The following is a 12,968-nucleotide window of genomic DNA, read 5'->3' on the forward strand; positions in this document are numbered from 1 at the left end:
ATTGTCGCACCACGCTTGAGGTACTTTATTGTTTCCTTTTTCTTTCTTCTCCAATTCTCGCCGCAAGGATACGTAATGTAGGCGGGGGTGTGGTCATTTTGGGGCGAGTCGACTCCAGAGCGGAACCTTGTCCCTAAAAGATAAAGGGAGACCATGACTGCTCGACAGCGTGAACTACCCCTGTGGATGTCTGCGGCCAGGGTAGATACAGCGGATGACAAAAAGAAAGCTGGTTTTAAAGCCAATGCGCTCGAGGATGGTCTTCCTATTCTGAAATTTCCCGGTAGCATTATTTACAGCTATGAATCAAGTGACTGCTCTTTCCTGTCTGAGGACATTAGAATGAGCCTTCCTGATGGTGCTGCGGTTGGATTCGACATCGAATGGTCTCCAATCACCTCAAAAGGAAAAGTAGGGAAGATTGCCTTGGTTCAGCTTTGCATATCTGAGAAGAAATGTTACTTGTTCCATATCTCCTGTATGCCTGTCTTCCCCAAGGGCTTGAAAACACTGCTAGAAGATGAAACTCTAAAAAAGGTTGGTGTTGGGATTGAAGGGGACCAGTGGAAGATATTTAGTGACTTTGACATCAGATTGAAGAGTTTCGTTGAGTTGAGTGATCTTGCAAACCAAAAGCTGAAGTGTAAAGAAAGGTGGAGTCTAAATGGATTGATTAAGCACCTCTTTCAGAAGAAGATTTTGAAGGAAGATGGTGTTCGTTGTAGTAACTGGGACCAGTTTCCACTCCGTGATGCCCAGAAGTTGTATGCTGCTACCGATGCTTACGTTGGGCTTCTGATTTACCAAAAACTTGAAAACATGATAAACTAGGACTCGGTCATACGGTCCAAAGAAGGGAACAGAACAGAAACAATCGCAGACAAATAAATAAATTGGCGAAGAGGACATAAAGAGAAGATTTCACCGATATGGCTACTTTACGAGAAAAGAGGTGTGGTGGAGCATTACGGAATGTAAATACATGAATTATTTGTATAAATTTTATATTGGCATCACTTCACAGGAGTTTGTGTTTATCTTTGATTACTTCCAAACTGGTAAATGCAATATTGAGGAGTGTGAAACGTAAACTCTCCTTCTCTTCAAAGGGCTTACGGATGAGAACAGAATTATTTTCGTTCACTAACCATTTAATCAGTTCTGAATGTATTTTATAACTAGGGCTCCCGGCTTTATGGTATTTATTTTTTTGCCATTTCCGTCTGTATTTATCCATATTTATTTTTTGGGCATTTTATCTGTATTTATCCACATAAATTTTTACGACAAGCAGAAGGCAACGCTGCAGCTAGTATTTTTCCACAGTTATATAAATTGACAATGCACACATGCATTCGGTTGTTGTTGGTCAACACAATACATTCATCGGAAAACTTTGCCATTCGCAGAATGTCCCAAATACGCCTAAAGGTGCTATCACAAACCATTTGTCTCAGAGCCTTGCAGTTTCTGTCATAGGCAAGGAGTGCTACATCCTCTCCTCCACTGAACATCATTCTGCCCCACTGAGAGAAACTCAAACTCCCTTTCAGCTACAACCCAATCGTGTCTGCTATAAACACCTAGAAGCAACTCAATTCAAACTATGCACTAGACAAGATTCAGGCAAAATTAAACACTCGTAGGGAATACAACTTAAAGCTTTTACACTCATTATTCAGAAAGCTAAGGACATGAAAAGAAAAGTAGCGCTTTACTGGCAGACTCTAAGGTGGCGCTAATGTGTTTGGGTGGGAATAAAACCAATCTGGCCACTTTGCAACTACACTGTTTTATTTTATTTAGTTATGTATTTGTTATTCGTTTTTTAAACCCTTTTTCTCTCCTCCTGAGGCCGCGTTTTGGAATAGAAAAATGTCAGGAAAAGACTTTTGTAAGACAAGTGTCCTTTTTTTTGGATCCATTTCACTGGGGAATGAATGACAGAATGGAAAAGAAAGAACAGTCACGGTGTTCTGCAAGTGTGGAGGAGCGCAACAAAGAGAGGGAGTAAGAGGAAGAAAGAGGTGGGCAGCAGAATTGGACACTGTCCTGGTCATGTCCGGGCAAGAAGGAAGAGACAGCAATAGTTGTGGACTGTGCAGTCTGGCAACAAACTCTGCAAATACTCTGCTTCTGAGTCTCACTATGTTACACCATCTTCCCTGTGTGTGTCTGACTGAGCCCTGCCTTCTACCGCAGCCCGGGCTGAAAACACAAGAATTCGGTTTCTTCTCTCCGGTGCCCACTCCCCCTGTCCACCCCAGGCATGTCTGAGAGTGAGATCGCAGCCCGAGACAAGGGAAGGGAGGGGGGCTGAATGGGGTGTGTGTGAGAGTGATTCACCTCTCAGAGGTGGGGCGCTGAGAATAATGCAGAAACAATTAACAGGAATAGCAGGCATTGTGAGAGTGAGACAGAGGGGGGCTGCACACAACACAGTCCGACGAGCTGAAGAGATGAACGGGACAAACAGCAGCACAAGAGTGATTTATTTAGAAGTGGCCCATGTGATTACGCTCGAATCTGTGTGCCTCGGGCTCAGCTCTATTAGCTACCTTCCAATTCCTGCTTTTGCCCCCCCCCCCTCAGACAGCATACGCCACTGACTCCAGCCTAAGCCCCCGGTACTTGCCTTTCTTTTGAAACGGCTGGCCGGGCTCACTCGAGGGGTGTAGCAAAACTAAAGCTGGTGTTTCGCTTTACCAAAGGCAGCCACAGCCCTAGAAGCAGCAAGAGGGTGTGACGAGGCAACTCTACTGGAGCACAGCAGCGCGCAAAATGTGCTAGTGTTTACCCGTTTTTACATATAAATACAGACAAAGGAAAACATGTTTTCCGTCTGTATTTATATGTAAAAATCAGTTTAAACGGAAAACCGGGAGCCCTATTTATAACATACTATCGAATTATTCTATAGAGGAAGAGGCATATTATGTCAATCCCTCGTCTTTTCAATTATTTTGGTGGTTAGCTCTGTGAGACCAATTTTTTTTTCTTCGAAGGGGGGCGAGCATAGGTATGTGTGTGTGTGCGTATATATATATATATATATATATATATATATATATATAGTTGAACAGGTATGGAATTAATATCTATGAGAGGTGACATAAGATTGTGCTGTGCAAGGCTTTGTGTAGCATGCACAAGTGTTTACATTCTATCCTGTGTTTGATGAGTAGTGTGTTGGGTGATTCTAATGCCAGGCTGATTTAACCAGAACATCTCGAGCTGGAATGGGTTGGACACAAACGTTTTGGGCAGTTTGAAGCTTGCTCGTTGTTTGAGCTGGGAGACCCCAGTAAACTTCAGAACAGTTGTCAGCCAGTGAGAGGGCTACATCGGTGATAATGGGGATTCAGTCTGGAATATGTAGTACAGACAGTAATCTGCGGAGGTGGAAAAACACGTTTGTGGCTACAGAGTTACAGCTGTTGGGAATTACTGCATGGAGAATTACAAAGGTGTTTAAAGAGAGCTGTGAAAGGTATGATCCATCAGGAACGCCACAGGTCACATAAGTAACTTTTGAGGTAAAGGAGCTACGTTTTAACTGATGGGTTCAATTATCAAAGAAATATTTGAACAATTTGAGGATAACCGCTTTCGCACCGACCACGGACTTGTCGGCCTAGAAATGTTATCATCAACCATATCAAAGGCTGCAGACCCGTCAAGGCAAATGAAGGAGCAGTTTTGTCCGTTATCCCTTACAGAGAAAAGTTATTCCCGATGATCAGTGTAACTATTTCAGTGCCTTGTGATCCAAAATTCGACTCATTGTCTCTGAGGAGGTTGTCTGATTCCATATAGGCTGAGAGCTGAGCGACTGCCACTGTAAAGAAAGTAATAATCTTCTTGGATAGCGTGAAAGTAACTCGCTGGTGAGACAAGATTTATTTTTGCAGTAGTAGATTTATTCCGTAAGGCGGACATCATGCATAACAAGAATGGTTTGAATGCCAACCGCCAGAAAGCCTCCCAAATATATATCACAGGGCGCTTTCAAGCCCGCATTTCCACCCTGCCCCCGAGATAGCTCGTTACAACAGCTGATGCCACATATGAAAAGGCATTGCCCGAGCCTGCTCATTGCAACCGCTGCTGTCACATACAAGACACGAGCGACACAAACATGTCATGCTCGTGTGACCCTCACAACGGCGCTAAGGTACGAACAATAACACAGCACAAGAATGCAAGAAATTGCGCACACGCGCATGTAACACACCTTCCCCCTTTAATATATATATATTTTAATGTTAATACATTTCCCCGTAACTTTGCTGGTGGGCTTCTCACTCCCAAATCTCTGGGCGCACTCTTAGTACTGTTAGCCACAACCAGCTCCATATTTTTACTGCAGTCCACTTCCTTCACATCTAAAAACACAATGCTGCTTAGATTAGCCAGCCTTCCCACTCTCCCCTTAAATAATGACACCCTGTTAAGATCCAAAGAGTCCCAGCATTTCTAAAAACTTGAATTACCTAAATGGGATCAGACCAGATGCCACACCCTTTATCATCGGTCCTCGATTTCCTAACACAAACCATGTCCCCCAACGTACACTTTTTGTTTAGTCACACTATCTATTCTAGTCCTCAAATCTTGTTTCATCTGAAGCTTATATTGCTCCATTCTGCGTCGAATTTCTACAAAATCTAACTCTGCAGCCTTGTTGACTTTGTTCTTTTTCATCTTTAACCACCAAGGTACCAACCTAGATCCTGGTTTGCATCCCCTCAACAATTCAAAAGGACTTACTGAAGTAACAGAATTGGGTGAAGTTCTATATGCCAAAAGCATAGATTGTAAAGCATTTCTCCAATTAAGAGCACCCTTAATAGACAGTTGGATAGCTTCTTTAATCACGTGGTTAAACCTTTCAACTTGGCCATTTGCTTCTGGGTGGAATAACACAATCCTTCTATGTATCACACCACACCTCACAAAGAAATCCTCAATGCTTTTAATGGTAAATTGAGGACCATTGCCAGTAATAATTTTTGGGGAATACCCTCCCTACAGAAGACTTCATCCAAAAATTCAATCACCCTTTCAGAAGCTACATCCCTTACCATTACACCACTCAGTACACTGTTGCTGGCGTCAACCATTAATGCACATTGTGTGCCAACAATGAAAGGTTGTAAACAAGGAGCATTCACCACAGATTGTTTCAAACGGGTAAATGCAATTGTCATCTCTTCAGTCCAGATACATTTTTCATTTTCCTTTAGTAAACATCCGAATGTTGCCACTTTGGGTGCATAATTAGGAATGCATTTAGCGTAGAACTCAATCAGGCTTAGAAACGCCACAAGCTGCTCCTTAGAGCTAGGAACAGGAGCATTGATGACGTTTTCAACATGTTTTTATTTGTTTGATACAATTTCCACTAATGTTATGCCCTAAATATTCTACTTCCAGTTTTTTTAAATCTGCATTTATCAAGACATAAGGTGAGACCCCTTGAGACCCTCTGGGTATGTAGCGCGCTATATAAATTTATTGACTTGACTTGACTTGACTTCTTCAGGATATAGTCAAAGTGGTGAGGATAGGGAACTAACCTCTAGACTGAGCACCAAATTTGCAATGAAAACAGCGTTTTCTATTTCAAGTTCATGATGTTTTATTCAATTTCTCTGAATTATAAATCATAAGGCTTTTCCAACGTTATGTAGTTCAATTCACCAACATAATAATCATCTTGTCGAACTGAGTTTAGTGCATTAATCCACTTAATAACAACACCCAATGCATTTCGGGTCGTGTGAGAACCATGACCCTTCGTCAGGGGTCTGAAACAAATGGAAATCAAACAGGACCAAAGTTAGTCACTCACAAATTAAAATCGACTCGAAAACGCTACGTGACATAAAATAACAATGCTAACTCTAGAAACGGAAAACGGAAAAAAACGTGCCCAATAGAAGATCCCAATACACCAAAAGAAAGTAGTCGCTACACTATTAAGCAAAAGTAATAAGCAGAAGGTGCTTCACCATAGTGTCAAACCAAACACACTGGTTCTTTACATCTAACACAATCAAACGGTCAATGCAGGGCACTTACGAGAAAATACACGCATCCGCGCTTCTGTGGATTCAAAGGTTACTGAGCATACCAGCTACAAGGCATCTAATAGGATACACAATGGATCATGTGACCGCGACCACAACCAATGAGGTGATGGTTCCCCAGTCACATGACACGAGTATAGAAGCTTCACAACAAATCGCGCGAACAATGCCTCAGCGAATACATGCAAATTAAACAAACATAAAAGCTAAACGCAAAGTACATTAAAGAAAAGAGCTCAACAACATATGCAAAATAAATACAAAATAAATACGATATCAGCAAAAGGAGGAAAGGTTTCTTTGGGAGCAGGATATAGCGAAAGTCAAAGCTGTGGATAAGGATGTTATAGGACCCACGAATGTTCAATACGATCATTTAAACCCACAGGGTGGGTCGAGTTCAATTTTTTGATCCAATAAAATTCAGCTTTAAGTCGTTGCTTTATAGGATCCATGTCAGGACGCTGGTGGAGTACCTCAACCACCATGAACTTTAGTTGAGAAATTTGATGGTTCATCTCTTTCCAGTGACAAGCCACTGATGACTTCAGATTGTTGAGCCTAATATTACTTTTGTGCTCAGTGATGCGCACTTTTACTTTACGTTCCGTTTGTCCAATATATATCTTCCCGCAAGGGCATTTGATGAGATATATACAGTTAGCAGTGTCACAAGTGCTCGTGTGCTGTAGTTCAATGGGAAAACCTTTGGTGGGATGCATCAATGTTTTACCACTCATGACATTGTTACAATGGGTACAATTAAAACATTTGGACATACCTTTCCATATTTTCTTCTCCATAGCAGGAATATTAAGCATTTCTTTGAGATTTTTCGATCTCTGGTATGCAAACGTGATTCGCTCATTATATAGATCCTTTAAATCAGGTTCCGATTGTACCAAATGCCAGTGCTTGTTGATCGCTTTTTTGATCTTTCCTGCATCAGATGAGTATTTGAGTACGCATACCGTTTTTTCTGTGATTTGTTTGGTTTTTAATGCTAATAAATCAATCCTTTTCATTTTGTCTACCTTCATCATGGCTTGTATGAGGATGTCTTCAGGATATCCCCTCTGTTTATATCTCACAGTTTGTTGTGAGATAGACTCTCTTGCTTGATCTTCGTTAGATGTGATTCTTTTGAGTCTGATGTATTGAGATACGGGCAGATGTTTTTTCAATGCCTCAGGGTGGAAACTTTGGAAAAGGAGACACGAATTCCTATCAGTTGGCTTGTGAAACACTCTCGTGTTGATTTCCTGGTTACATATATTGATTTGCACGTCTAGAAACGATATGGTGTCTTTACAGATAGTATGTGTGAACTTTATCCTTTCGTTCAATCCATTAAGAATCTTGATATTGTCTTCCAATTTTTCTTTCTCACCACACCATATCAAGAAAATGTCATCAATAAACCGCTTGAACATGATGAGACCTTCAATCCAACTTTCATTCTTAAGGATGTGGTCCATTTCGAATTTCTGCATAAAAATATTAGCATATGAGGGGGCCCCCCCAAAACCCATTGATGTTCCGTTGATTTGATTGAAAAATTGTCCGTTCCATTCAAAATAACTATGATACAGGGCAAACTGCATCAGTTCTAATATCAAGATTCTTTGATATTCTTCCAAGTCGCTGTGAAGAAGACTCCATTCGAGTGCCTCAATGCCTTCCCTGTGCGGGATGGAGGTATACAGTGCAACCACGTCTATGGTGCACAACCAATATGTCTTGCCTGGTAATAGATTTACTTTACCCAACATGTTCAAAAAGTCAGTTGTATCCTTTATATGTGTCTCACTCCTTTGAACTAGAGGTTGTAAGTATTTGTCCACAAATTTGCCCACTGGTTCTGAGATAGATCCACAGGTCGAGACAATGGGTCTAAATGGTGGTCTAATGGGATCCTTATGAATCTTGGGCAACATGTAGAGTTGCGGTCTCCTGGGATATTTTAAATGAAAGTAAGCATGGGTCTTTTGACTTATCCATTTCATAGTTAGAGCGTGATCCAAAATTTGATAAAGAACCTTCTGAAACTCCTGTGTAGGATCTGTAGTTAGTGGTAGATATGTTCCTTGATCATTCACATGATTGTTGACACTTGAGGTGTAGAATTCTGTATCCATTACTATTAGGGCACCGCCCTTATCTGCTTTTTGGAAAGTTAAATCTTTATCTTGACTTAGATTTTTGAGAGTGTTCCATTCTTTGGAATTCAAGTTGTTTCTCTGAGGTTTATTGAAAGGAATCTTTTGAATATCCGACATTACTGAACGTTCAAATGCCTCTAAGGTCTTATGCGTAATGGGGGCACAAAAGGTACTTGGTGGTTTGAATTCATGATCCCATGGGGGGATGTCAGTCGTTTGGCTGATGTCTTTAAAGAAATATCTTAACTTCAAGTTCCTGAAAAACTTAAAAAGAGTGATTTCAGTTTCTCCAGCATTGGATCTGTAGGTAGGAACGAATGTAGTGCCTTTATTCAATACTGCAAGCTGCATATTGGTGAGTGGTTTCGCAGAAATATTGATCACTAGGTTATCTTCTGCACTTGACTCCGTGTTCGCCTGGCGATTTCTTCCTCTGTTTCTTTTTCTCTTAGCCCTTCTTGTTGTGACGAACCTGGTGGCGCATTCGCTGCTGGACTTATATCTAAAAAAGCCGGTTGTTGACCAATTGATTGACTGGTAGATGGTGTGGCACTTTGTTTGGTGGTCTTTGTAAGTGGTGGTCTGTTTTGTGCGATGTCTGATTCGGATACAACACTTTCTGTTGAAGATGTGGCTGTTGGTTGTTTTTTCTGGGATTGAGTTTGCCATTTGCGTTGATTATAAATTTCAGCCCACGAGTACACCTCTTCAAGCTTGTAGTCTAAAGTATCACGACGATACTTTCGAATTTTCCTTTCATTAACCTCTTTAGCGTAACGATCAAGTTTTTGGTTAATCTCCTCTAACAATTTATCAAGGTCTGGAATTTTATCTAGCTCTTCTTTTATGGTTTTAATCTCTTCCTCAATCTCTTGTAATACTTTGGACAGTTCTTCTACTATCAACAAAATAAGATCAAGAGAACATTTGTTCAGAATTTGATACCACTTCTCTAAAAATCGTTTGTTGTTGGCGCATAGCATTGGCTTCAGCGCAATCCTGAGCCCCCTGGGGATCCTTTGGTTCCGATGATAATGTATCAAAGTGGTTGCGTGCAACCTTTGGTTGATTTCCTTTTTACTGATGTATTCAAATTGCCTTAAAATTTGAGCTGTAGTCGTTTTGTGAGGAGTGGTTCGTTTGGTCTCCTGGATGAGCCCATAAATTTCTTTAGCTGCATCTGTGGAGTATACTAATGTTTCAGCTCTATTAGTTGTCGACTGTGCTATTTCATCCAGTTGCATATTGATAGGCGGTGCTCGAAGGATTAGTTGAGGCTAAAATCCTAAGTCAAAAAACAGTGTTATCCTGAGCACTCAATAAATGTTTTTAAATCGGAATTTGAAAATAAGTTCAGGTTGGTGCCCACGTCGTCGCACGTAGCCAGAGCGTGCCTTACTGAAACTGTCAAAGTGGTGAGGATAGGGAACTAACCTCTAGACTGAGCACCAAATTTGCAATGAAAACAGCGTTTTCTATTTCAAGTTCATGATGTTTTATTCAATTTCTCTGAATTATAAATCATAAGGCTTTTCCAACGTTATGTAGTTCAATTCACCAACATAATAATCATCTTGTCGAACTGAGTTTAGTGCATTAATCCACTTAATAACAACACCCAATGCATTTCGGGTCGTGTGAGAACCATGACCCTTCGTCAGGGGTCTGAAACAAATGGAAATCAAACAGGACCAAAGTTAGTCACTCACAAATTAAAATCGACTCGAAAACGCTACGTGACATAAAATAACAATGCTAACTCTAGAAACGGAAAACGGAAAAAACCGTGCCCAATAGAAGATCCCAATACACCAAAAGAAAGTAGTCGCTACACTATTAAGCAAAAGTAATAAGCAGAAGGTGCTTCACCATAGTGTCAAACCAAACACACTGGTTCTTTACATCTAACACAATCAAACGGTCAATGCAGGGCACTTACGAGAAAATACACGCATCCGCGCTTCTGTGGATTCAAAGGTTACTGAGCATACCAGCTACAAGGCATCTAATAGGATACACAATGGATCATGTGACCGCGACCACAACCAATGAGGTGATGGTTCCCCAGTCACATGACACGAGTATAGAAGCTTCACAACAAATCGCGCGAACAATGCCTCAGCGAATACATGCAAATTAAACAAACATAAAAGCTAAACGCAAAGTACATTAAAGAAAAGAGCTCAACAACATATGCAAAATAAATACAAAATAAATACGATATCAGCAAAAGGAGGAAAGGTTTCTTTGGGAGCAGGATATAGCGAAAGTCAAAGCTGTGGATAAGGATGTTATAGGACCCACGAATGTTCAATACGATCATTTAAACCCACAGGGTGGGTCGAGTTCAATTTTTTGATCCAATAAAATTCAGCTTTAAGTCGTTGCTTTATAGGATCCATGTCAGGACGCTGGTGGAGTACCTCAACCACCATGAACTTTAGTTGAGAAATTTGATGGTTCATCTCTTTCCAGTGACAAGCCACTGATGACTTCAGATTGTTGAGCCTAATATTACTTTTGTGCTCAGTGATGCGCACTTTTACTTTACGTTCCGTTTGTCCAATATATATCTTCCCGCAAGGGCATTTGATGAGATATATACAGTTAGCAGTGTCACAAGTGCTCGTGTGCTGTAGTTCAATGGGAAAACCTTTGGTGGGATGCATCAATGTTTTACCACTCATGACATTGTTACAATGGGTACAATTAAAACATTTGGACATACCTTTCCATATTTTCTTCTCCATAGCAGGAATATTAAGCATTTCTTTGAGATTTTTCGATCTCTGGTATGCAAACGTGATTCGCTCATTATATAGATCCTTTAAATCAGGTTCCGATTGTACCAAATGCCAGTGCTTGTTGATCGCTTTTTTGATCTTTCCTGCATCAGATGAGTATTTGAGTACGCATACCGTTTTTTCTGTGATTTGTTTGGTTTTTAATGCTAATAAATCAATCCTTTTCATTTTGTCTACCTTCATCATGGCTTGTATGAGGATGTCTTCAGGATATCCCCTCTGTTTATATCTCACAGTTTGTTGTGAGATAGACTCTCTTGCTTGATCTTCGTTAGATGTGATTCTTTTGAGTCTGATGTATTGAGATACGGGCAGATGTTTTTTCAATGCCTCAGGGTGGAAACTTTGGAAAAGGAGACACGAATTCCTATCAGTTGGCTTGTGAAACACTCTCGTGTTGATTTCCTGGTTACATATATTGATTTGCACGTCTAGAAACGATATGGTGTCTTTACAGATAGTATGTGTGAACTTTATCCTTTCGTTCAATCCATTAAGAATCTTGATATTGTCTTCCAATTTTTCTTTCTCACCACACCATATCAAGAAAATGTCATCAATAAACCGCTTGAACATGATGAGACCTTCAATCCAACTTTCATTCTTAAGGATGTGGTCCATTTCGAATTTCTGCATAAAAATATTAGCATATGAGGGGGCCCCCCCAAAACCCATTGATGTTCCGTTGATTTGATTGAAAAATTGTCCGTTCCATTCAAAATAACTATGATACAGGGCAAACTGCATCAGTTCTAATATCAAGATTCTTTGATATTCTTCCAAGTCGCTGTGAAGAAGACTCCATTCGAGTGCCTCAATGCCTTCCCTGTGCGGGATGGAGGTATACAGTGCAACCACGTCTATGGTGCACAACCAATATGTCTTGCCTGGTAATAGATTTACTTTACCCAACATGTTCAAAAAGTCAGTTGTATCCTTTATATGTGTCTCACTCCTTTGAACTAGAGGTTGTAAGTATTTGTCCACAAATTTGTCCACTGGTTCTGAGATAGATCCACAGGTCGAGACAATGGGTCTAAATGGTGGTCTAATGGGATCCTTATGAATCTTGGGCAACATGTAGAGTTGCGGTCTCCTGGGATATTTTAAATGAAAGTAAGCATGGGTCTTTTGACTTATCCATTTCATAGTTAGAGCGTGATCCAAAATTTGATAAAGAACCTTCTGAAACTCCTGTGTAGGATCTGTAGTTAGTGGTAGACATGTTCCTTGATCATTCACATGATTGTTGACACTTGAGGTGTAGAATTCTATATCCATTACTATTAGGGCACCGCCCTTATCTGCTTTTTGGAAAAGCAGATAAGGGCGGTGCCCTAATAGTAATGGATACAGAATTCTACACCTCAAGTGTCAACAATCATGTGAATGATCAAGGAACATATCTACCACTAACTACAGATCCTACACAGGAGTTTCAGAAGGTTCTTTATCAAATTTTGGATCACGCTCTAACTATGAAATGGATAATTCAAAAGACCCATGCTTACTTTCATTTAAAATATCCCAGGAGACCGCAACTCTACATGTTGCCCAAGATTCATAAGGATCCCATTAGACCACCATTTAGACCCATTGTCTCGACCTGTGGATCTATCTCAGAACCAGTGGGCAAATTTGTGGACAAATACTTACAACCTCTAGTTCAAAGGAGTGAGACACATATAAAGGATACAACTGACTTTTTGAACATGTTGGGTAAAGTAAATCTATTACCAGGCAAGACATATTGGTTGTGCACCATAGACGTGGTTGCACTGTATACCTCCATCCCGCACAGGGAAGGCATTGAGGCACTCGAATGGAGTCTTCTTCACAGCGACTTGGAAGAATATCAAAGAATCTTGATATTAGAACTGATGCAGTTTGCCCTGTATCATAGTTATTTT

The 12,968-nt window shown here is 40.5% G+C and overlaps 1 protein-coding gene across 1 annotated transcript; it reads left to right on the forward strand.

The window, feature by feature from the left end:
• Nucleotides 1–142: 142 nt before the first annotated feature.
• LOC147726671 (bifunctional 3'-5' exonuclease/ATP-dependent helicase WRN-like) lies at nucleotides 143–1,021 on the forward strand. Its single transcript, XM_086960735.1, has one exon. It carries the CDS (start codon nucleotides 154–156, stop codon nucleotides 829–831), a length of 678 nt encoding a protein of 225 aa, XP_086816861.1. The 5' UTR covers nucleotides 143–153; the 3' UTR covers nucleotides 832–1,021.
• Nucleotides 1,022–12,968: the final 11,947 nt, after the last annotated feature.

Source organism: Lissotriton vulgaris, chromosome 3_1 (assembly GCF_964263255.1).
Source record: "Lissotriton vulgaris chromosome 3_1, aLisVul1.2, whole genome shotgun sequence".
In the NCBI taxonomy this organism is placed as follows: Eukaryota; Metazoa; Chordata; class Amphibia; order Caudata; family Salamandridae; genus Lissotriton; species Lissotriton vulgaris.

Coding starts and splice junctions, on each gene's coding strand:
- LOC147726671 (XM_086960735.1), top strand. CDS start 154: ATGACTGCTCGACAGCGTGAACTACCCCTGTGGATGTCTGCGGCCAGG.